Genomic DNA, 25,680 nt, shown 5'->3' on the forward strand with positions numbered 1-25,680 from the left:
GGCAAAAGCTCCTAAACTGGAGTCTAGCAGCTGCTAGTGTACATGAAGCCTAAGGAATGTCTGGGGCTTTTAATTACAAAAGAGGCTTTATGGCGACTTAAACATTTAATATATTTTAAGATTTAGCTGTTTATCTCCTCCTCACCTTGCCTGTCTTCGGCACTGCACCCGTGAATTAGCAGGGAGGGGAGAGACCTTGCAGTGTAATGAGCACTGATTGGGTGCTCATCAGGAAAGGAGAGTGTCAGGCTTATCCTCTATCCTTTTCATTACCATTCTCTCCAGTCCTTTTTGCATCTTTTTCTCACTTTAGGCCTAAAGATTACGCAAAACCAGCAAACCTATATTTTCTGAAAGCGGACACCCTAGAGAATAAAATGGTGGTAGTTCCAATTTTTTATGTCACACAATATTACCGCAAAGGTCTAGGAAAACCCAAAATGTCAGTAAAAAATACACTTATGTTAATTTTAGGTCCCCAAAAAGCAATAAGTTGACCTATTGTTTGGGTAAAATATAAAAGATGAGCTTGCACCATGTAAATAGATATCCATCATCCATCATCATCATCAAACCTTAAATTTACGTGTGCTCGTGAAATGGCAACAAACTTGACATTTTCATGCATAGGTGCCCCAGCGTGTGCTTTTATGTTTGTATGTGCATATATGTGAGGAGCCTCAACATTTTTGGGGGCAGGGGTTATGTGCTTGGGTGTAAATTAAATTTTTTACAGCTAAAAAAAAATTATTTTTTTTTCATCGCATCATTTTTGGTACAGGTTCTCTTTATTCAGACATCCAGGATCTAAAAGACCATGCATGTCTCCTCCAGTGCTCCATTGGGTGTAATGCCTTTATGGCTAGGAAATCTGTCAGGACAAGAAGGGGAGGGGAGCGGACATGTCCCAGTCCCGGGCTCGCAGATGGGCAAGCGGAGCCCAGGAGACATAGCGGGTGGGGGCAGGTGCGCATGAGTGGGGAGTTGAGCATTGTTTTCTGGCACTGTGGTGGGCTTTGTGGAAGCAATCAGGCACTAAATGCTTCCACCTGACAGGTGAGCCCTGCTCCTTGCCTGCAGCAGGGCTAAAGATTAGAAAAAACTACCTGCCCAGAACTACATGTCCTGAGCGTCAAGCGATATAAATTGAACATCCCTGAAAGTGGAAGCGATTAGCTCGGGACAAGGGCGAAAAGAATAAGCACACTTGTCTGAAAGTGCAAAGTTAATTTTGAGTTATAATATCAATGTGCTTTGTAGAGTAGCCTGTATGTAACCTATATGATCCTAAATGGCATAACAAAGTTGACAAAATGAAAATGTATGGCTGTTTTGGATATTTGCGCTGCTATTAATTGCATTAAAGGCACTGAGGGTATATGTCCATGGCAAAATAATCTAGGATTGCTAAGAATTTACTAATGCTACTGATTTACTTGTCTTTTTTTAGCTGGAAAACACAAAGCATGTCTGCGAAGAGTTGAAAGATAAAGTAAATGCATCCAATCAGATGATACAATCTTTGCATAATAACCTACAGGTATACATTATCCTGTTGTCTTTTCCACTTGGATGGAATCATTATAAATAGAACAATTACCTGTAGTAACAATTCTGATCCTTCTGCCTTTACTTGCTCTTTACACTTAAAATTAACCAGTAAAGCAGCAACCAAACATTATTTCCTTATCCTTTTTATGACTAGTATTTTCAGGAAATGTATTTTTCAGTTCTAAATGCAACCTTATATCAAAGATTAATATTTCTTTATTGGTCATTGAAGGACACAGCAAAATGTTCTCATGGATAAGTTCCTTTAGAAGCAGGATGCTAGGTACAACTTAGAATAAAGGACTCCTAAGGAATGGCCCTCTGGTGGTGACCAAACCCTCCATTTGCAAGAGAGGACTTTTTACCTAATGTTTTTTTTTTTATTATTATTTTCATTTTTTGTTCTTGACTGATTTTGTTTCCAGTTGATGGACTTTGTTCCTGTGGACAGCTCAAGGATTGTTTTTGTCTTCATTCAACTGCGGTGCTGGGTGACATGCCGGGTATCATAGATCCAGGTAAACGCCCAGAATCGCCAACCAGCCCTGCAGAGAGGTTTGTACCATCAGTGGATGCGTATAACGGTTGGACCAGGTTCTTCCATCGTGGCCCTGCGTATTGGCTGATGACATCTAGATCATATAGAATCAAAGGTGCTTAATTTGCCCACCTGGAAATGTCATTGTTTGGAGAACTACAAGTCCCTCGTTTGCCTCAGGACAGTCTTAGCTAATGCCACTCTAAGGGGAATCTCACCAGTCAGACTCCCACATGTTCTGCTGCGGGTACCCAGTAGTAGATGGGCATGGATTGGTCCTATTACTCCTCTCCCTCATAGAGATGGCATAGCTGCAGCTTTCATAGCCAGGTCACATACTGCACACTCTATGTACACTGTTTTCAGGTGCCTTATTTTGGACCATGTCTTGATTCAGCTCTGGTGTTCCAGACGCTGTCTGAATGGGCTATGATGCTACATGTCTTTTTTGTGGTTCAGGCTCCTTCGCTCATGACAACTCCACCAAATCTTCTGCCACCTCCCCGACCAACCATTCTTTGCAGCCCAAGCACCCAAACTCTGTTATGAAACCTGATTCCATGTGCGGTACAACCACATCTGTTTGCATATTACTAGATTGGTCATGTTGTAGACAGATGGGTTCTGGAGGGGATTCTTCAAGCTACAAGTTAGAATTCTAGTCTTGTTGCCAGATCATTTCTTTCCCTCCAACCTCTGTTCTTCCCCTCAGCAGCTATCTGACTGGCCATCTGCATTTTCAGGTTCTTGATGCAGGGTGTCATAGCCATGTTCCATCATCCGTATGGTACAAGAGCTTCTACTCCAATCACTTTTTTGTTCCAAAGAAGGACAGGATTCATCCTCTTAAGGACCTAGAGTCTTTGACCTGCTCCGTGAATGTGTGTAAGTTTCACATGGAGTCGATGCGTTCAGTCATAGCTTTCTTACAATGGGGGACCTTCTTGCCGTGTTCAACATCTAGGACACCTATGGCACGCATGGCATCGGCTCCGAGCATGTTCACCAAGGTTCTAGTGCCGGTCTTGGCCCTTTTTACGTTTATGAGGGTTCAACATACCTTTTCTCCAGGGGGTAACACCTTGGAAATTGAATTTTGTCTTGTCAGCCTTACAGTTGCAAGAAAAAGTAAGTGAACCCCTTGGGATTACGTGGAGTTTTGCATGAATTGGGCATAAAATGTGCTCTGAATGTCATATCAGACAGTGCTTCTTGAAACCCAAAACAGGTGTGTGTTTTTTAAGGGCAGGACAGCTGTCAGCAACACATCCAATATCATCACACTGATTGGAGTCAAGGTTGGCTCACTCCTGGCTCCAATTAGCTCTGGGAGAAGTTATTAAGCTAGGGCCTCACATACTTTTTCCTCCCTGCACTGTGAATGTTTACATGTTATGTGCAGATAAACCATGGCAACATCTAATGTTTGTGTAGTATTATGTTCAGCAGACTGTGTTCTTCTATTGTTGTGACTTAGATGACGTTCAGAGCACATTTTATGCCCAATTCATGCAAAACTCCACATAATCCCAAGGGGTTCACATACTTTTTCTTGCAAATGTACATGACCCTCGTTTGAGAATACGTGAGATGTTCCAATCTCAACTTTATTGCAACATTGGCTTTCTTAGTGTCCATCACTTCTGCTTGTTTGGGTGTCCGAGCTTATGGCTCCTTCCAGTAAGTAACCCTTTTGCATAAAGGGCAAGGTGGTTCTTCACCCTGGACTGTTTTTTTGCTTAAAGTGGTGTTGGCCTTTCATCTCAACTAGGATGTTGTCATGGCCTCCTTGTGCCCCCATCTCTCTCATCCAGGAGCAGTGGTTCTTTTGTCACCTGTATGTGGTTGGGGCTATTAGAACTTACCTTTGCTACAGCCTCTTTTTGGAGGTCTGATGCTCTCTTCATTGTTTGAGGGTCCTAGACTTACTGTGTATTCTTGCGGGGAGCACAATACATCTTGGGCTTTCATTATTCTGCTTCTGCTGTTCAGGTTTGCAGGCAGCTACTTGTTCTTCAGTTCACACTGTTAGGCCTGGTTCACACCTATGGGTTTTTTAGTGAATTTTGCAGAAATGCACTACAGTCAATTTAATGTGGTCCCCTATGGGACACATTCACGTCTATGCATTTTTCAGCTGCTACATTTTTGAAAAGGGTCGGAGACTTTTCTTAAACTCAACACGTTGCATGAGTTTTTGGTTCAATAGATTTGAATGGACACAAGGCAGAAACGCATGTAGTGCGCCCTTGCGTTTATTTTTTTTGCCAATAGGAAAGTATTGGCTTGTCCTCCCCCCTATTTCCTGACTTACCGTGCTGCATGGATATGGGTTTGGTATGGATTTTGGGGGGGGGAGGAAACCCCACGCCATTTTTTTTTCTAAACTAAACTGAAGAGCTTGGTATGGATGGGGGGCACACTTTTTTTTCTTAATTTTTTAGTTGCCGGCAATTTTTTGTTTTTTACATTCAGTTGTCAGCAGGGAACCCTGCTGATAGCTGGTGACTCATCTGTTAAGGGCTCATCAGCCACCCGCTCCTTAATTACCATGACAGTTACTGGTTAAGGATGCCACTGGCTACCCGCTCCTTAACAACTAGTACATACTGCATGCCTCAACCACTACTTAATTACCACATGCATTTAATTATTTCCTGTGAATTGACTTTAAGTTGTTTTTAGGCGATATTTACCGAGCATTTTTGCTATCTGCGGTAAATACCACATACGAGCAACAATGAATTGACATTTTCAGTATCGCATATGTGGTCATCTGACCGACATGACACGTGATGACGTTTAGTGAATTGTCCCCAGTGTCCTGATACTGCTGGTTACCAACTGGATCCCATCTTGTAGATGGGGGGGTTTGGTCACCACCAGAGGACCACCCTTTAGGGGTGCTTTGTGTATGTTGCACCTAGTGTTCTACTTCTGAAGGTGTCACCACTAAATTTCTCCATGATGAAGTTTTGCTGTGTCCTTAAACTCCGAGAATAGGCTTTTATAGTGAGTATAAAAAGCCAATAATTTTGTTTATGAAGGATTAAACCATTTTTAACAGTGAGTTAACCTTTGTCTAGTCTTACTTAGTATTTTGTTTTGTCTAAAATTTCATTTAAGACTTTATGCACACTGGCTTAAAAAAAACTCCAGTGCTTCTGCCAGAAAAAGTTTTTTTCGTTCTAGCCCCATTTCCGACAATGGAACCGTACAAATTGCCATGATTCATGTCGAAAGGCTTCTGCACATTTTTCCTATTTCATTGCAACTTGCCTAGACTTTAGTTCAATGAAGTCACAAGCCGCAATGAAATGAAATCAGAGGTGAAAATCACACTGATCTGTGGCTTTGAAATCGTGCTGAGGTAGCGCAATTTCAAAGCCACACTGGTATGAACCAGGGCTAAATGCTTAGCTTAAAAAACACCTCTAGACTACCTAATGTGTATAAACACATAGGATAACATTAGTTCTTTCTACAGGCAAAAGGCTAAACTCTCCTAGGAGCAGCATTTTTTATACCTGTGTGCATGGAGCTTAAACCTGTTTATACAATTTAAAGTCTTCAAATCACATAATTTTTATTGTGTACATAATAGTTTGGGGTCTAATTATAAATGATTTTAAATATAATTCAATCAACTTTCACCCAGGATTTATAAATTTTTCCAATTCAATCCAATTGGAAAAATGTATGAACCCTAGGTGAATGTTTGTGAATACTGTGTAAAAAAAACAAAAAAAAACAACATTTTTAAATGGACCCTATTTTTAGTGCTGCCTACGAACTCTTCTTAATTTGATCTCACTATTGTTCAGAATGCTCGGTCTGAACAGACCATTGCTGAAAAAGAAATGCATCATTTGAGCACTAAATGCGCAGAAAAAGAGTCTGAAATTGCTAGGCTGCAAAAGCAATTTGGAAAAGCACAAGATGCCTGGGAGAAAGAAGCCCGAAGGGTATTAGAAGCTGAGAGTGAAATACAAAAGATCAACAGGACTTTCCAAAAGAATAAAGAGGTATGAACCAATGTAGAGATCATTTCACTTTATATGTGAAAAGTAAACTGATAAAGTAATATTTGGCAGTGTTGCTGTCAGCCATTGAAAGCCCAGGAGCTGATTGATTCAGCTTCTGGGCTTACTGCTGAATCGCATAATTCACTGACAGCTAGCAGTTCCAACACAGAAGCCCTTGGGAGAAACAGGAGCCCCTAAGTGTTGATGCCCTTTTAAATCAGAGCTGGGGCTAATTGCTTATGTCCCAGTTTTTTAAAATGGCACGTGGGACTGAAGTGGTTATAAAACTTGGAGAAGAAACACTTTACTGTTAGGGGTGTTCAGCTTTATACACTGCACTATTTTAATCCAGCTTTCCCAAATACCCCTACAGTGGCCTTGTGCTGACAGGGTCCAGTTACATACAGACAAGTGAACTTCATGTATTTGGTTCTGTCTCTTGCTCTGGGAGACCTAGGATTCAATGGATTTAAGGGGTTTAGCACTGGGGCTTTAGTTTAGAAGTTTTTTTTGTTCCAAAAATACTCTATTAATATAAGAAGAAACAAAATAGCATATAGGGCATATACAGCTATAGATCACAGTCAGAACATAAACATAACATGTTGCCTCCCGTTTCGCAGACGGGACATATTGTAAACTGTAATACAAGTCAAAATGGGGTAGAACATTACGTCAGGCATACAACGTAGTTTAGAAGTTTTAATTCTTTCACTTCCACAGACCTAAGGATTACGTTGACAAAAGCAGAGGGGGTTTAAAAACTTTACAAGCCCAATTGTTGGCTTTCAGATGGAAGTAATTCTGCGGCTGTAAAGTCCCCTGTAACATGTTTAAAAAAGTGGGTAATATATTGCAGTTGAGTGCACCATTATTAGTTTTAACTAATCTTTAGACCTACAGTGCCTTGAAAAAGTATTCATACCCCTTGAAATTTTCTACATTTTGTCATGTTACAACCAAAAACGTAAATGTATTTTATTGGGATTTTATGTGATAGACCAACACAAAGTGGCACATAGTTGTGAAGTGGATGAAAAATGATGATAAATGGTTTTTAAAATTTTTTAAAAATATCTGAAAAGTGTGGCTTGCATTTGTATTCAGCCTCCTTTAATCTGATACCTCTAACTAAAATCTAGTGGAACCAATTGCCTTCAGAAGTCACCTAATTAGTAAATAGCGTCAACCTGTATGTCATTTAATCTCAGTATAATTACAGCTGTTCTGTGAAGCCCTCAGAGGTTTGTTAGAGAACATTAGTAAACAAACAGCATCATGAAGGCCAAGGAACACACCAGTCAGGTCAGGGATAAAGTTGTGGAGAGGTTTAAAGCAGGATTAGGTTATAAAAAAAATATACCAAGCTTTGAACATCTCATGGAGCACTGTTCAATCTTTCACCTGAAAATGAAAAGAGTATAGCACAACTGCAAACCTAAAAAGACATGGCCATCCAGCTGAAAGGCCGGGCAAGGAGAGAATTAAACAGAGAAGCAGCCAAGAGGCCCATGGTAACTCTGGAGGAGCTGCAGAGATCAACAGCTCAGGTGGGAAAATCTGTCTACGAGACAACTTTTAGTCGTGCACTCCTCAAATCTGACCTTAATGGAAGAGTGGCAAGAAGAAAGCCATTGTTGAAAGCAGGTGCTTTGGTCAGATGAGACCAAAATTTAACTTTTTGGCCTAAAAGCAAAACGCTATGTGTGGTGGAAAACTAACACTGCACATCAACCTGAACACACCATCCCCACTGTGAAACGTGGTGGCAGCATCATGTTGTGGGGATACTTTTCTTCAGCAGGGATAGGGTAGCTGGTCAGAGGGAAGATGGATGGAGCCAAATATAGGACAATCTTAGAAGAAAACCTGTTAGAGTCTGCAAAAGACTTGACTGGGGCGGAGGTTGACCTTCCAGCAGGGCAACAACCCTAAACATACAGCCAGAGCTACAATGGAAAGGTTTAGATCAACGCTCATTCATGTGTTAGAATGGCCCAGTCCAGACCTTAATCCAATTGAGAATCTGTGGCAAGACTTAAAAATTGCTGTTCACAGGCACTCTCCAACCACTCTGACAGCTTGAGCTATTTTGCATAGAAGAATGGGCAAAAATGTCACTCTCTAGATGTGTAAAGTTGGTAGAGACATACCCAAAAAGACTTGCAGCTGTAATTGCAGGGAAAGGTGGTTCTACAAAGTATTGACTCAGGGGGGCTGAATACAAATGCATGCCACACTTTTCACATATGTATTTGTAAAAAAGTTTGAAAACCATTTATCATTTTCCTTCTACTTCACAATTTTGTGCCACTTTGTGCTTGTCTATCACATACAATCCCAAGAAAATACATTTATGTTTTTGGTTGTAACATGACAAAATGTGGAACATTTCAAGGGTTATGAATACTTTTTCAAGGCACCGTAAAATGTGCTTTTTAACATGTGGAAAATAAAATATGCAAAAACTGTTTCAGCAACTAAAGGGTTAAAGAGAGTGGACATTATTTTAGAATGCTTTAAAGATTGTGGGTTTTAGCATAGGTAGTGTTAGTCTAGGGGATGGGGGATAAAAGTGTAGGGGTCATAGTTTAGGGGCATCAGAGACTTAGGTGTTGGTGACATTTGGTTGGTGTGCTTTATTGGGGCTTTAACCCTGTTGTTGAAGAGGAATGCTGTCGGTGGCAACAACGGGGTTTTACACCCACCTGTGATCAGCAATGCAGGTGCCACCGGGTAGAGGAGATAGACTAGCAAATGTCCACTCGCTGATCTCCCCTACATAGAACTGAGAAGCAATTTATATGACATCACTTCTGGGTTTGACAGTGTTAAAAATAAGGTTACATTCAAGCACTTAAGAAATAATCCCATGCCAGTGGTAAGTGGTTAGTCTCAACCGTCTAACTGCTACATCTGCAGGATAGCTTGGTCTGTTGAAAAACAGACGTACTGGCCAAATCACCAGTTGAAAATAAAGGAAAGGAATCCTAACAAAAAGCTAATACAGCCACCACATCTAAGAATTAGTAAGCTGCAGTATAATATATGTTTATTTTTGGGTTTAATAATGCTTTAACTCTAAATTGATGACCTGTGGAAGCTATCCGAGTGTCACCTATGAAAAATTAATGGAATCGAAGTTGTATCACCATATCATGGACATGTTCAATTTTAGGGCTTGAAATATTGCTCTGATATTGTGTAACATAAAAAATGTAAGGGTTTAAGGTTTATTGTCAGAAATGATGTAGTAAAAGGAAGCTTTAGCATTCTGATTGGGTTAAGGGTTTGTTTTGGGGAGTGAACTCAGGGTGGGAATTAAGGTTTCCCTATCTACAGTGGGGCCTTCCCTTTTGGAGGTAGGAAGGTTGTGAGCCTAGCAGACAGTGGAGAAGTTATAAATAGGTCTCTTGGCACTGTGGCATCAGTGGAATGTCAATTAGCAGACAGCTTTGCGACATGCAAGCATTTTGGAAATACTGGTTCTTAGTAAAACTGCATTGATCATTTATCTGATCAGATTTCTTTTCACTGTGTAGAGAATATAATTTATTAGAGTTCTAAGTGGTCTACAGTATGTAGTTTGCTGTAAAGCCCAACTCCAGGGAGTAAAAAAATCCTCCCTTGCAGGGGGATGACTTTGCACCGCAAAGCTTAAAAACCAGTTTCTGTTTTGGGGACTGGAAAAGCAGTTTTATTTACCCAATCTTCTCCCCCAGCAGCCAGCTCTCCCCTACTCTCCCGCAGTGAAATGTTCTTTGGTGTGATGTCCAGTACAGTGCCATACACCCAGCATTGGTCTTGATAACATCAGAGGACATGCGACCACCAGGGCATAGGTAAGGGGAGGCTGTGAGTAGCAATTTTTCAGCAAGAGGAACCTGTGGAATGGAACATGTAAGTAAAAGTGCCTTTCTTGTTCCCTTAGACCTAAATGAGCTGTGCAGGGGCAGCCCCGAGATGTTCGGAAGGATATTATTCTCCCTGGAGTTCAGTTTTAACAAATAAGTCAATTTAGGTTTTTACAAGTGAAGAGTGTCATTTAAATTAAAAGTATTATTACTAAAGGAGAAGCATAGCCAAAGCTTTTTTTTTTTTTTTTTTTTGGCTATACTTCTATGAATCACAGGAATGCAGTTTTGTTCTGCACTCCACCTCACCCATTTTCAATTGAAAGCAGGCTGACGTCACAGAGCCAGTCCAGACTCCGAAAAGTTGCCAACTATATGGTCGGGATCCATCTAGAAGCCTAGACCAGCAACAAGCTCAGCCTCTCAGCAATGTGCTGAGAGCTTGAGCCAGCCACTCTCTCCCCCTCCACAACATAGCCCTCCAGTGAGAGCTGGGGGAACAGAGCAGAGTGTTGATGACTGACAGTCCCCGTTCTCTGCTAAGAGCAGAGGGGAAGAACTGAGCGATCGCAGTGTTTGATCGCTCAGTTCTCTGCAGAGCCAGTGTGGGTGACCTAGGTGAGTATGATTGGGGTTTTTTCTCTAGAGCCCATACGTTTATTTTTATTAAAGACAATGTATTATTCTCAACCTCAGGGTTGACAAACTACTCTGTAATTGTACAGCTTTAAAGGTTTGTGATGTTATGTATAATTGGAGATGGGCCACATTTGTTCCTTACACTAACCACTAACAGACTCTGCTTTTAGTTTTGCAGTGCAGCACAAATGGCTGTGTTTGACTGCTATTTTTCATAGTGCATGTCTGTGAGTCAGAAGACTTGCAAAATTATAAACTCCCAGCGTGGCTGTTGTCTTATGTCGGTAGCTGTTAACCAAGAAAGTCAAAGGAGGTTGAGTTTAATACAGTGTTTTAAAGCTGATTTCCAGCTTTGTATAGTTACATTGATCCAGCTTCGCCAAATGTAAATATGCATGGAAGTAGAAAATCGCTGTAGAAGTCACTACAACCGTGATCACCACTGTGTTCAGGTCCTGGGTGGCTCATCTGCCTCAAAATTAATATAGGGGAATCACTAGCTCGGCACAGGCGCCATTCACAGAATGCATTGCATTTTTCTCAATGATTGCAAAGTGTTCTCTGACTGGACAAAGTGGAGATTGTGACATCACCGCCACACTTCTCCACTTCATCCAGTCGTAGAATACTTTGCATTCATTGAGAAAAATGCAAAGCATTCCATGAGTGGCACATGAGTGGCACCCATGTTGAAATGGGACCCTGAAGAAAGTGTGATCACTAGGGACTACTACAGTGATTGCCCACTTCCACAGCGGTCCCACAGGAATGGCATATGCGTAATTATCTTGGTCCAAACTGGACCAATGTAACTATGCAAAAAAAAATCTATACCTGGAGTTCAGTTTTAATCTACAGTTTTCTAAGTTTAATATAATAAAAATATTGAAGCAAAAGCATGTAGAAATGTCACTTCAAAAATAACTTCAAGGTAAACAATACATAATCATGCAATATACATCGGGTAAAATAAGTATTGAACACGTCACCATTTTTCTCAGTAAAGGTGCTATTGATATTACATTTTCACCATGTCCGTAACAACCCATGCAATCCATACATACAAAGAAACCAAAACAAATAAGTTCAGAAATTAAGTTATGTGTAATAAAATGGAATGACACCGGAAAAAAGTATTGAACATGAAGAAATGGAGGCGCAAAAAGGCATGGAAAGCCAATACACCAGCTGACATCTATCAGTAATCAGAAAGCAATCCTGCCCTTTGTTAGTGCAAATTAATATCAGCTGGTTCAGTCTCAATGGATAGCTTATGAAAAGGTGTCTCATTACCAAGGTGTCACAAAAGAAACATCTCATGATGGGTAAAATCAAAGAGTTCTCTCAAGACCTTCGCAATTTTATTGTTGCAAAACATACTGATAGGATTGGTTACAGAAGGATTTCTAAACTTCAGAATGTTCCAATGAGCGCTGTTGGGGACATAATCTGGAAGTGGAATAAACATTTCACCATAAACCGACCATGACCAGGTACTCCTCACAAGATTTCTGACAGAGGAGCGAAAAGAATTATCAGAAGAGTTGTCCAAGAGCCAAGGACCACTTGTGGAGAGCTTCAAAAAGACCTGGAATTAGCAGGTACAATTGTTTCAAATAAAACAATCAGTAATGCACTCAATCACCATGGCCTGTATGCACGCTCAACACGGAAGACTCCATTGCTGAAGAAAAAGCATGTTGAAACTCATTTAAAGTTTGCTGCACAACATACAGACAAGCCTGTGAAATACTGGGAGAATATAGTCTGGTCAGATGAGACCAAAATTTAACTCTTTGGATACCATAATACACACCATGTTTGGAGGTCAAATGGCACTGCACATCACCCCAAAAACACCACACCAACCGTGAAGTTTGGAGGCGGGACGTCATGGTGTGGGGCTGTTTTACAACATATGGTACTGGCCAACTTCATATCATTGAAGGAAGGATGAATGGAGAAATGTACCAAGGCATTCTTGATCAAAATGTGCTGCCATCTACCAGGATGATAAAGATAAAATGAGGGTGGACATTTCAGCAAGAAAATGATCCCAAACACAAAGCCAAGGAAACTCCCAACTGGTTACACAGAAAATAAAGCTGCTAGAATGACCCAGCCAACCACCTGACTTGAAACCAATAGAAAATCTATGGAAAGAACTAAAGATCCATGTTAATAGATGAGGCCCACAGAAACCTTCAAGATTTGAAGACTGTGTGGAAGAATGGGCCAAAATCACACCTGAGAAATGCATGTGACTAGTTTCTCCATACAGGAGGCATCTTGAAGCTGTCATTACGAACAAAAAGGATTTTGTACAAAGTATAAAATACATTTCAGTTAGCGTGTTCTATACTTTTTCCCTGTGTCATTCCATTTTATAGCACATAACTTAAATTCTGAACTTATTTGTTTTGGTTTCTTTGTATGCATGGATTGCATGGGTTGTTACTGACTTGTGGTGAAAATCTCATGTCAATAGTACCTTTTTAGAAATATATTTACTGAGAAAAATTGTAATGTGTTCAATATTTATTTTACACACTGTATGTACTCAATAAAAATGTACTTGTTTAAGTGTAAAATAGAACACATTTTTTTTTAAAATATGTAATTATTGATCTACAGTTTCACATATCGCTGGGGTCTATATCCATCATGTTTCTTTTCAATACTGTTCTCTAAAATACCTTCCCAAGTTTATTTGCATTTCCTTTTGAGTTTCCTTTCAGAATTCTTTATTATATCCCAATTTTTTTCCTTAAAGGAGACGTTGACTTTCTTGCACAATTTATACCAACGCCTAGTGGCAGGATATGTTCTTATAAAACAGCAAGAATGCATGTTGGGTAATTTCACATGGCCAGAACTGTGTGTGGTGTTGCAAGAGAATGTTGATACCCTGATCTCTGACCTCAACAAAGCTAATGAGAAGGTACAGTACTTGGCATGAAAAAAAAATGTATCTCACTGTCTGCTACCATTTTATCATTAAGTTTTCTTTTACAATAGGTGTCACATCTAGAACAAGTATGCAAACACAAGGCTGTTATGATCGTGGATCTACAGCGAAATCATGAAAACTCTCTAGACAAGCTGGCTGCACAAATGAAAACACAGCATTGTAACTGGCAGACAAAGACCAAAGATTTGGAACAACATTACTCTGCTCTTCTTGGAGAAGCTCGTGAGAAGGCTCAGGTACAAGACATTGCTTTTCATACCCTGCCCCTGCATTCCAATGCTGGCCACACATTTTACAGCCAGATTGTACAATCTTGATAGGTTACTGTACAGTCCGGATATTATGGTGTGTGGCCAGCTTTATGTAAAATAACACCAGATTTTACAATGTCTGCCCAGCATTCATATAACAAATCCACATTTGGTCTAAAACAACATTGCTTTTACATATGTTTGGCGTTTGTTTTGTTTTTTTTTGTTTGTTTGTTTTTTTCAGCCTGTAAAAACACCTGTATGTTAGAGCAGTGTTTCTTAACCTTTTTCCAGTCGGGACATCATTGAAAGGTATTTTCAATCATGAGGCTTTGTTACGTTACTGTGCGTCGCGGAATGCACACAAAATCACACTCATTCCTGACACGCAGACAAATTCTCTGCTCTTTAGGGGTACCCCCATACATTGGCAAACGCGGGGTGTTTTTGGTGTGGTGCACTTTTAAAACTAAGGTCAGGGATGACTTTCCCTGCCTTTCTGCAGGTAAGGCAGCCCATTGAAATGAATGGGTTGCCCTACTCACAGCCACACAGATGTGAACCAAGGGCCTGCATACCTGTGAGGTTGGAGGGTGGTAAATTGAGCTACTTCTACCACCCCTAACTGCTCCCCCTTTAGCTGCAGAAACAGCAGCTGGGTGTATACACATGCTATTGCTGCAGCTGGAAGTATACCTCCAGGTAAATGGGGTTGAACTACAATCACCCCTCCACTGTCTGCCCATTGCATGTGGTTATGGTGTGGTGATTGATGCTGGTTTTTACTGGGTTAAAGTAGGTGGTGAGGAGGCAACATATTGCCTCTTTACCACCTGTCAAATGCCTCTGAAAAGCGATCTGAACATGGATTGCTTTTCAGAGGAGCAACAGTCCTTGCTGCTATTACGAACAAGTCCTTAAAAAGCAGTTTTGAAAGGACAGGAAAAAGGGGTTTAGATTAAAAGTTGCCAGTGCCAACGTACAGTGCGGCTGGGGATCGGGAGCTCGGGCTCAAGTGACAGCCATTCTCCCCACAGCACCCCTGAAGACCTCTTGGGGCACCCTGGTAGAAAAAGGCTGTGTTAGAGTATATGTCAATGCACACAAAGGCATTTCCAGGTCTATTGGGAGAGGAGTGTTTACAGATTGGAAAAAACCTTTAAAAGCACATTCAGGAGAGGAATTGAAGAGCAGTAAAAATGCTGAACATGCCTAAACTCGATGCTAATGCATCCTTGTGACCAGAATAAATTAATATTCTGGCCAATGGAATCTATAAACGCTTAACTCGTCTAAATGCGAATGCAAGGGTTATAATGCCTGTCAGTTTATTTTTTGTCATTTGTGTCTCAGTGGGGAGACTTACCTTCACTTCCTGTCTCATAGCCAAAACCAGAAGTGAGATGAAATCCCTGCAAATTATGGGAATCCCTTGGGGATCCCTAGGTCACCAGAACTAGTGTCCCCATTGGAAAATTCCCCCTCTATTACTTTTCTGAGGACAACCCAAAATGTGTGGTTTTCACTTTTGATGATAATGGTAAACGGGACAAATCGGGTGAATATCCCTAACAGGGACACAGACTGCAATAAAAACCTAATAGGTGTTCTAATCCTTTTTCTCTCTGTCCACATTTGTAAAAATATTTTGCTTTTAGTTACTTTTGAGCAGCTTTTCCCCCACCAGGGGTGCTGGTGTTCAGAAGAGAAAAGCAAACAGCCTGTGAACATGAGGCTTAATAATGTTTTTGCATGCACCTACAGCCTACATTTTGGTGACTGTTGAAAGTGCTTAGGGAACTAATGTCGGTATTGCTTGTTTACAGTCCACAATGCTAAAATCCATAGAGCAGTGTGACGTTTTGCTTATGAATCTGCTAGGTTTGCTTTTTTATGCTATACAATTGCCTATATCTTCTTTTGGAAATCTCATAAGCTCTTACATGGATGTAAGATGGGATTCCTCCATCAACACTGACTATGTTGATAGGGGAATCGAGTAATTTTCTTTCGTTCAAGCTGTTCAGAAAAGTTGCTTAATGTATGGCCAGCCTTAATCTTGATTTACAGAGTTGATTTCCTTTGCATGCTTCAAGTATTCAGATGAGAAAATTCAAAGCAGAGTTTATTTTCTATGACTGTAAAAGGCAATTTTCTATAGAACCCTTTCTTTTTTTTTTTTTTTTTTTACATTCATAAAATCATTTTTTTTTGATAAAGTACAATCAAGAGTGCACAAAGTGAACAGCAGTAATTGTCCAAGTGCATAGTGCTAATATCGAACAACCTCTAAACAGTTCCCTTTTGATTTTGAACATGCGATACATAAAATAATTACAATCGGTTTCTGCTTTCCATTTTTAGAAATATCAGAAGATTGCTGAAAAATTAAAAGGGAAAGCTTCAATCTCTGAAAAAACAAAGGATCAGATGGCCATGGAAAATGTGCGCATTAAAAATACACTTATCAACACAGAGAAAGACCACAAGTCCCTCCTTGCAGCCTGTGCCCTTATGACTGGTGCCCTATGCCCATTATACAACAGAAGTTGTTTGTTGGCTGCACAGAAAACCCTCCTTCAAGAAGAATTTAACTCTTCTGTATACATTCAGAAGGAGATCCAAAATTTAGTCCAAGCTTTGTCTGAAAATGGAGATAAGAAAAAGGCGGATTCTTGGAAGAAAGCAGAGCACGTGAAGCTTTTGTTTCGGAAAGGTGTCATTGTGGTTTTGGCTGCCAAACGGCTGCAACGGCTTGGTAAAGCTAGAAAATCTCTGTTTACATGGGTGGAAAAAGCTAAGCGGAGACCTGGGATTTCAGTGTGCATCAGAGAAGTCCAGACTACACAGAAAACAAGTAAGATTTAAAATTTCAAAACTGATCACATTGAATATTAGATGGAAAATAAAAAGCTTGGCAGACATTAAGATCAACATGAAACCAGTATCAATGAAAAAAAATCTAAAAAGTTACCATCCAGTTTTTGCATTTATAGTACACAATCCAGAATGATTGGCCACATCCTACTTCTTTTTTTTTTACCATACCATATCTCTCGAAATTTCTCTTTTAAAATCAGTTTGCATCAAATATTAGTTTTGCTAGTAAATAAGAAAAAAATAATAGGTAATGGAGAGTGACTGTTGCTGCAGATTGACACTGGAATCTATAGCTCCTCTGTAAGTAGGCAGAATATTGCATACCACACACAGACAACCAAATACCCAGGCACCGTGAAGTGGTACTGGTGACCTCCTGCCTCTGATACACACACACACATATCTGTGTGCTTGTATGTGTTTATTGCCCTTGTTTTGATTGCTAAATCTTGGCATTTTTTGTACTGACAGAGTACAGTGCATGATGGACTGAATATTTCCAAGTGGCTTATTGCTGAGGGAGATATTCCAAGTAAATTTTTCTTTCTCTTTCTTTTTTCGATACAGATTTTAGATACTTCTACCTACAGGATACTGGCAAACACATAAATTGTAGGCTATCTTCAGGAAAAACCCTTCTCTACCCAGCATGCCAATTTTTAGCCGGTTTCCCAGGCGGATGCCTGTTTTTTATTCAGCTCTGCTGAGAAGTCTAACCAATATTTTTCCAGCTTTTATTTTCCTTAGATTGAATATTGGAATCTTTTTTTCCATTGATTTCAGTCAAGATTCCCCACTGCATACATTGGTTTCTACACATTGGCTATCCAAATTGGCATTTTTCTTGGCCTGACCTTCCCAAAGCCTGCTGGACTGGACCTTGTGGGGCTAAATTGTTGCTCTTTCCAGACATTGCGTACTAATAAAAGTCAGTCACTGAGCGCTTTCTGGGTCCATAGCTCTACCATACTCTCCCCCTTGCCACCAGTCCATGTTTCAGCTTGGTCTCTGTAGCTGTGCTGCCCCAACTACCCCCCCCCAACTTTCTCCCAGTCCTTGTAATTTGTAAGGCCCTTGATCATACATGGTATCCCTCAGTGCCCCCCAGCCCTCTTCAGAGAGACTCCCTGACCTATTAGGTTGTCTGGGGCTCGCTTTTCCCACTTAATTAAGGCCCTGGCTCATTTAGAGTTGCACATGTACACCCGATACTTTATGGAACATTGATTCCTATGTTAGGTCTAGTGCTTTTTCCCGGCATGCCCATTGTGAGACGCTCAGTTGTCTTCCTGTGAAGAAAATCAGCTTTGTGGATCATTGTAGTCAGCATCTTCCTGTAGAGTCCAACATCTGAAAGATACATACAGGTCTGGCTTCATCAGATTTTACGTTGGTAACTTAATGAAGGGATAAAAAATCCTTTTGGTAATTGCTCATCATCAAGCAGTTCCAAACAAAAAAAATAATCACAATTAAGGTAAAGAAATAGTTAAACAGAATGCTCTCAATACAAATTTATTTAGAAAAATACATAGTCAACTGAAACTCCCTTGACAAAAATACCTACTGAAGAAGATAGAGACTCACAGGCACTTCCCTTCAGAGTTTTACAGCACCTGGAACACTGAAAAACTCCTGAGCTGCCTAGCTACAGCAATGCTGTTGACAGTCTAGTTTCTTAGGAGTTTAACATGTCTGTCTTTATGAACAAGATAGTTCCTGCTGTGGTCATTCAGCCTCTCCAGAAGGTAGTCGGCACTTATTCCCTTAAGGCCCATCTCTTGGTAACCAGTTTCTCCTAACTGTTAGCCTGTACACATGCAGGAGAGGTTCTCGCACTCAGGTATATCTCAGATCCTGCATAACATGTGTAGGTCATTGCTGGAGTACCCTGTCACACTATTTAGAATTCCGTTGGAGCTCAGCACTGAAAGTGATGTGCTTGCAACCAAATGATCTATAGTGGATATAAAAAGTCTACACACCCCTGTTAAAATGTCAGGTTTCTGTGATGTAAAAAAATGAGACAAAGATAAATAATTTCAGAACTTTTTCCACCTTTAATGTGACCTATATACTGTACAACATAATTGAAAAACAAACTGAAATCTTTTAGGAGGGGAGTAAACATAAAAAACTAAAATAATGTGGTTGCATAAGTGTGCACACCCTCTTATAACTGGGAATGTAGCTGTGTTCAGAATTAAGCAATCACATTAAAACTCGTGTTAAATAGGAGTCAGTACACATCTGCCATCATTTAAAATGACTCTGGTTAACCCCAAATAAAGTTCAGCTGTTCTAGTAGGTCTTTCCTGACATTTTCTTAGTCACATCCTACAGCAAAGGCCATGGTCCGCAGAGAGCTTCCAAAGCATCAGAGGGATCTCATTGTTAAAAGGTATCAGTCAGGAGAAGGATACAAAAGAATTTCCAAGGCAATAGATATACCATGGAACACAGTGAAGATAGTCATCATCAAGTGGAGAAAATATGGTGCAACAGTGACATTAGCAAGAACTGGACGTCCCTCCAAAATTGAGGCAAAGACGAGAAGAAAACTGGTCTAGGAGGCTGCCAAGAGACTTACAGCAACATTAAAGGAGCTGCAGGAATATCTGGCAAGTACTGGCTGTGTGGTACATGTGACAACAATCTTCTATGTTCTTCATATGTCTGGGTTATTGGGTAGATTGGCAAGATGGAAGCCTTTTCTCATGAAGAACAACATCCAAGCCCGTCTAAATTTTGCAAAAACACATCTAAAGTCTCCCAAAAGCATGTGAGAAAATGTGATATGGTCTGATGAAATCAAGGTTGAACTTTTTGGCCATATTTCCAAAAGATATATGTTTGGCGCAAAAACAACACTGCACATTACCAAAATAGCACCATACACACAGTGAAGCATGGTGGTGGCAGCATCATGCTTCGGGGGCTATTTTCCTTCAGCTGGAACTGGGGTCAAGGTAGAGGGAATTTTGAACATTTCCAAATACTAGCCAATATTGGCACAACACCTTCAGGCTTCTGCTAGCAAGCTGAACATGAAGAGGAACTTCATATTTCAGCATGGCAACAACCCAAAGCATATATCCAAATGAACAAAGGAATGGCTTCACCAGAAGAAGAAGAACGTTTTGTAATGGCCCAGCCAGAGCCCAGACCTGAATCCGATCGAAAATCTGTGGGGTGATCTGAAGAGGGCTGTGCACAGGAGATGCCCTCGCAATCTGACAGATTTGGAGTGGGAAGAGTCAAGATGTGCCATGCTGATAGACTCATACCCAAAAAGACTGAGTGCTGTAATAAAATCAAAAGGTGCTCCAACAAAGTATTAGTTTAGGGATGTGCACACTAATGCAACCATATTATTTTAGTTTTTATTTTTACTTCCCTCCACCTAAAAGATTTCAGTTTGTTGCTCAACTGAGTTGTACAGTTTATAGGATACATTAAAGGTGGAAAAAGTTCTGAAATTATTTTTCCTTTGTCTCATGTCAGAAACCTGATTTTAACAGTGGTGTGTAGACTTTTTATATCCACTGTATGTGTCTTTGTTAGGTACATGAATGTCTCTATCTGAATCTGTCAGAGATCAGCACTAAGGTTGGAGTGTCCATACTAGACACCCTGCATCCTTCATCCTAGCAACCAATAAAGCAAATTTAAAATGCATTCAAATGTTAATAGAGTAATGAATACACAACCTCCTCCTCCACAGATTTACTTATCTGCGAACTTGCACTAGTTGTTTTGCAACCCCAATTCCAAAAAAGTTGGGATGCTGTGTAAAATTCAGAGAATCCACAGAATGCAATGATTTGCAAATCTCATAAACCCATATTTTATTCGCAATAGAAAATGGGAAAAAATACAGTGCCTTGAAAAAGTATTTATTGCCCTTGAAATTTTCCACATTTTGTCATGTTACAACCAAAAAGGTAAATTTGGGATTTTGCATGATAGATCAACACAAAGTGGCACATAATTGTGAAATGGATAAATGGCTTTCAAACCTTTTTACAAATAAATATCTGAAAAGTGTGGTGCGCATTTGTATTCAGTCCCCTTTACTCTGATACCCCTAACAAAAATCTATTGGAACCAATTGCCTTCAGAGGTCTCCTAATTAGTAAATAGAGTTCACCTGTATGTAATTTAATCTCAGTATAAATACAGCTGTTCTGTGAAGCCCTCAAAGGTTTGTTAGAGAACATTGGTGAACAAACAGCATCATGAAGACCAAGGAACACACCAGACAGGTCAGTAATAAAGTTGTGGAGAAAGTTAAAGCAGGGTTTGGTTATAAAAAAATATCAAATCCTTGCTGGGCAAGGAGAGCATTAATCAGAGAAGTATCCAAGAGGCCCATCGTAACTGTGGAAGAGATGCAGGGATCCACAGCTCATGTGGAAGAAGGTGCTCTGGTCAGATGAGACAAAAATTGAACGTTTTGGCCTAAAAGCAAAATGCTATGTGTGACGGAAAACTAACACTGCACATCCCCCTGAACACACCATCCTCACTGTGAAACGTGGTTGCAGCATCATGTTGTGGAGATGCTTTTCTTCAACAGGGACATGGAAGCTGGTCACAGTTGATGGAAAGATGGATGGAGTCAAATACAGGGCAATCTTAGAAGAAAACCTGTGAGAGTCTGCAAGAGACTTGAGACTGGGGTGGAGGTTCACCTTCCAGCAGGACAACGACCCTAAACATACAGCCAGAGCTACAATGGAATGGTTTAGATCAAAGCATATTCATATATTAGAATGGCCCAGTCAAAGTCCAGACCTAAATCTAACTGAGAATCTGTGGCAAGACTTGAAAATTGCTGTTCACAGACGCTCTCCACCCAATCTGACAGAGCTTGAGCTGTTTTGCAAAGAAGAATGGGGAAAAATTTTACTTTCTAGATGTGCAAAGCTGGTAGAGACATCCCTAAAAAGATTTGCAGCTGTAATTGCAGCTAAAGGTGGTCCTACAAAGTATTGACTCGGTGGCTGAATACAAATGCACGCCACACTTTTCAGATATTTATTTATAAAACATTTTGAAAAGCAATAATCATTTTCCTTCCACTTCACAATTATATGCCACTTTGTGTTGGTTCTATCACATAAAATCCCAATAAAATACATTTACGTTTTCGGTTGGTTGGGGATCAAATACTTAATTTACTCACTGAACTGCAACTCCATTTATAATAATTGTACAGTGTTTTTTTTCAAGATTTTTGGTTGATATTCTGTTTATCATTTAAAATACACCTATGATGGAAATTATCTTTCTTTGTAAGTGGGCAAACTTACAAAAGCTGAAGGGGATCAAATAATTATTTTCCCCACTGTATGTCTCTTAAAATTGTCAAACTTCAGAATAATATTCCTCAACGTAAAATTGCAAAAGCTTTAGATAGATCATTATCTACAGCACATAATATAAAAGATTCTAAGAATATGGAGAAATCTCTGTGCACAAGGGACAATGACGAAATGCAGTATTGGATGGCTGTGAACACAGCACTGTACTGAACACAGTACTGAGGAAGGCCGTATCTGGGGCATAACGCGTATTGGTGGAAGGAGCTGAGCCCTAGATGTTTTGTACTGATGGCCATCTGGGAGAGCAGGGTGGTGAGCCATGTAATAAAATTATACATTATATACTGGCTTGTTTCTTACATTTTGTAAGTGTTCTTAATCTGGGCGCTAATAAATTGTTTTATAAATAGAGAGCACTATGGTTCCAATTTTCTGTTTTCCATAATGCATATTATATGAGAGCGTCAGCTGGAGGAGTGTATACTGTGGCAGTGCTGGGAGAGGAGCGGCAGGAAGACCACAGAGGGTGTACACAAATCTGTCCACATGTTGAGCGCATAATGACATAATATAATATAAATTTATAATGAGGTCATAAAGTGCAGTGAGCAGGTTTTTCACCTAATGGTGGTGGCACGGTTGGCACAGAAGAGGAGAGATGATTTAACTTGTACACATTGCACAGTGGTATTATAAGAGACTTTTTCATGGGGCTTTAATTATGGTTTATTATTTTTATTTTATTTTTATATGAGATATTGGTCTTTTGCGCTACACTTTATTGTTACACAACGTACAAACTTTTTTTGAATTGGGGTTGTAGAATCTGTTGCAGCCATAGTGACAGATTTTAAAAATAGCAGTAGTAAGAACTACCTGAATTTGGTGCATGTGTCTGTACTTGCATAGGAACTAGCACAAGGCTTTCATGAATTAAAGCGCTCATTCCTCCAGAAAAGTAACATTACTGCTTTATTGAATTCCATGGACAGTTTTCCTTTCTTTAATCCTAGGGGTCAGGGTGTAAAGACTGTGAGTCTTTCTTCTTGCCTTGACCTGTTTTGTCTTTAGTTACTTCTTGGAACCTGTTCCTTCTAGGGGGTTGTCCACATTTTTTGTTGGCCACCTAAGGTTGTGGGTCTTCTCTTTCCTTCACACAAATTTTTGGTTGCATCTGTTTTTGGTGGGTTTTGATTTGAGCACATTCTCATTGGGTCAGGCTCGGTGTTCTTTCCATGTGTAGTCTTCCCCTCTGGTAGTGACCTTTCTGTCTAGGTGTCAGGTAGTTTCTCTGTAACCCCCTCTTGTCTTGTTGGCAGGTTCCTCTATATCGTTGGGGGCTCGGCCTCCTGTGATTCATTTTCAGATGTTAGTCTTTCAGGCTGCTGCTGGGCTGACGGTAGTTCCCAGTTCTCTTCTTGGACCTGTTAGTATTTGGTAACCTTGTTTTTTACTCCTCGGTTAGAAGTTCAAACAGTATCTGATCTGTGTCTCTTAATACATGAGAAAGATGATGGGAAATTTGTACTCACCAAGAAATACTTTTTTTGGAGTCCATTGAGAAACACTGGTGCCACCCATCTGTGTTTTATGTTTATGCTCTTGGTACTGTTTGCTACAAACTGAGGAATGCTAGGTATAGGAAGAGTTATCCTGGGGCAAACCTGCAATTTTTTCTTTTTTGCCAGTGTCCAATCCTCTTGTAGGCAGCAGTATATCCTGACAGTATCTGAATAGACTTTTCATTTGTCATTTTATAATGTCAAAAGTGCAGACCCTGGAAGTCTATAGTCTCTAGGAGTACTTTATGCCAGGCAACATGTTAAAGTGATCACCTAAAAAACATTCAGAAAGTAACAAATTGTGTTGAAGGTATGAACACTAGTTAGTTCACCTTTGTTGTAAACTTTCTAGTGCATACAATAGGCCCCAGTGTGTTCATTGTGTGGAAAAAATTGTTTTCTTTTACATCACATACCTGTAGGCCACCTGTGGCTTACAAAAATTTTCCTGTCCATCTAACCTATGCAGTTTTGGGGCCTGCACAGTGGACCATAGTTTATCATTGTAAATCACCTAAGCTCACCTTTTGAATAAATTATCACCAGAGTTGATTCCATCTAGCTTATGGAAGTCTCACCTTATTTATGACTCTCTTACAAAATACAAAACTAAATGGGAGCCATGGCTAACTCCTAGCCATCTCCTTTAGGGTTGCTGGCTTTACTGGTCAAATCAATGTTCTTTAATATTCAAATCTAATATTTAGATTTAGTTTATCTGTCACTTATTTAGTGATAACATATATTGTGCTAAGTCCATCCACTATTACTGTGTACCAACTATTGATCAGTGTTTATACAGTATAGCTATTTTACTAATATTTTGTACTGTGCAACTTTTCTAATTAAAACTTTGTAAAAGAAAACTTCCAGTCAGTCTAATCACTGTCCTGGATATAATCCAGGACAGATGGATTGTTGGGTAGCTCAAAAAAGAGCTATCGACTCCCAGCATACAACACACCCACCTGTGTCTCCCTGTTTCCCTTGCTCCTTTTATGCAGGACAATGAACTACAGTGCATGATCATGTATCTACAGCTATCAAAAAAACAAAACAAAAAAAAAAACCTCATCCATGAATTCAGGACTAAAGTGCATTTGTTTCCTAACGGAGGGATAAGTAATATTTTTGAGAATATGATGTTGTTGTTACTACTTGATTACTTGTTGATGCTAAATTTAATCACTACAGATGTTTTTTGTTTTTTTTTTAATCTAAGGTGAACAAACCCTTTATTGGGGCCACAATGAACAGATAACTCTATGACTGGCACTTTTGGGTGCATATTCTTCAGTCTGACAACAGCTTAACAGCCTAATATGTTTATAATAATGAAAACTGACATTTTTGTAGGTGTATTTTGACTTTCTTTTTTTTTTTTCACTTCAGGATTACAAGATGAACCAATGTACTGCAAAGAAGCTGAAAAGTGGCTTACAAATACTGATCTCCTGTCAGTAGTAGTTACTTCTATGTCTGAATTAATTCGATTATTAAACAACAGGGGTAATGTCAATTTTTGGTTTGTATCAAATCACAACATTGTTCAAAAAACCTTGCAGTCAGTCACGACATCTCTCCCATGAAACATCTAAGGAAGGAAATCTTGGAAAAAAAATGTTTTAGGCATACTGTGGGAATGGGAACACATAACAAACATATAGTGGGGTTTTTTCAAATTCGACTGCAAAAGTGGAAATATGTTTTAATCATCAGATATTCTGGTATCCACATGCATTGTATATATTAATGATGGGAATCCATTTATAGATTCCTTTCTCTTAATCATACATTACAGGACACAGTTTCCTAGTCTTAGATAATTGGATTATGCAGCAACTTGAAGCGATTGGACAGCATAACCTCTACTGCTCCCAGCAAGCATTGGTTTTTTGCCAGTTTACTTAGGCATCATTTTTTTTCTAAGTTCTTACATGATAATTCTCTATGTAAGTGAATAGCTGCTCAAAGTCACTGCAGCTTTTATTTGGCAGCTTTCTGGATCGGTTGACTCTTCGGCTGCACCCTGGGGGACTTTACCAAGACTCCACCAGGAAGAAGATGCAGGGCCAGCCTGTA

At 39.8% G+C, this 25,680-nt stretch overlaps 1 protein-coding gene across 4 annotated transcripts in view; it reads left to right on the forward strand.

Moving 5' to 3' along the window:
* Positions 1–25,680, forward strand: part of CCDC171 (coiled-coil domain containing 171) — a 111,001-nt gene that overhangs the window by 56,770 nt on the left and 28,551 nt on the right. For all 4 annotated transcript variants that reach the window (XM_089674757.1, XM_089674756.1, XM_089674758.1 and 1 more), the window contains 6 exons: positions 1,451–1,540; positions 5,914–6,114; positions 13,381–13,548; positions 13,626–13,814; positions 16,194–16,686; positions 24,991–25,107. In XM_089674757.1, coding sequence (XP_089530883.1) covers positions 1,451–1,540; positions 5,914–6,114; positions 13,381–13,548; positions 13,626–13,814; positions 16,194–16,686; positions 24,991–25,107 — 1,258 coding nt within the window. The remainder of the gene's footprint in view (positions 1–1,450; positions 1,541–5,913; positions 6,115–13,380; positions 13,549–13,625; positions 13,815–16,193; positions 16,687–24,990; positions 25,108–25,680) is intronic.

Source organism: Staurois parvus, unplaced genomic scaffold (assembly GCF_062004578.1).
Source record: "Staurois parvus isolate SC_StPar_1 unplaced genomic scaffold, SC_StPar_1.0 ptg000012l, whole genome shotgun sequence".
Taxonomy (NCBI): Eukaryota; Metazoa; Chordata; class Amphibia; order Anura; family Ranidae; genus Staurois; species Staurois parvus.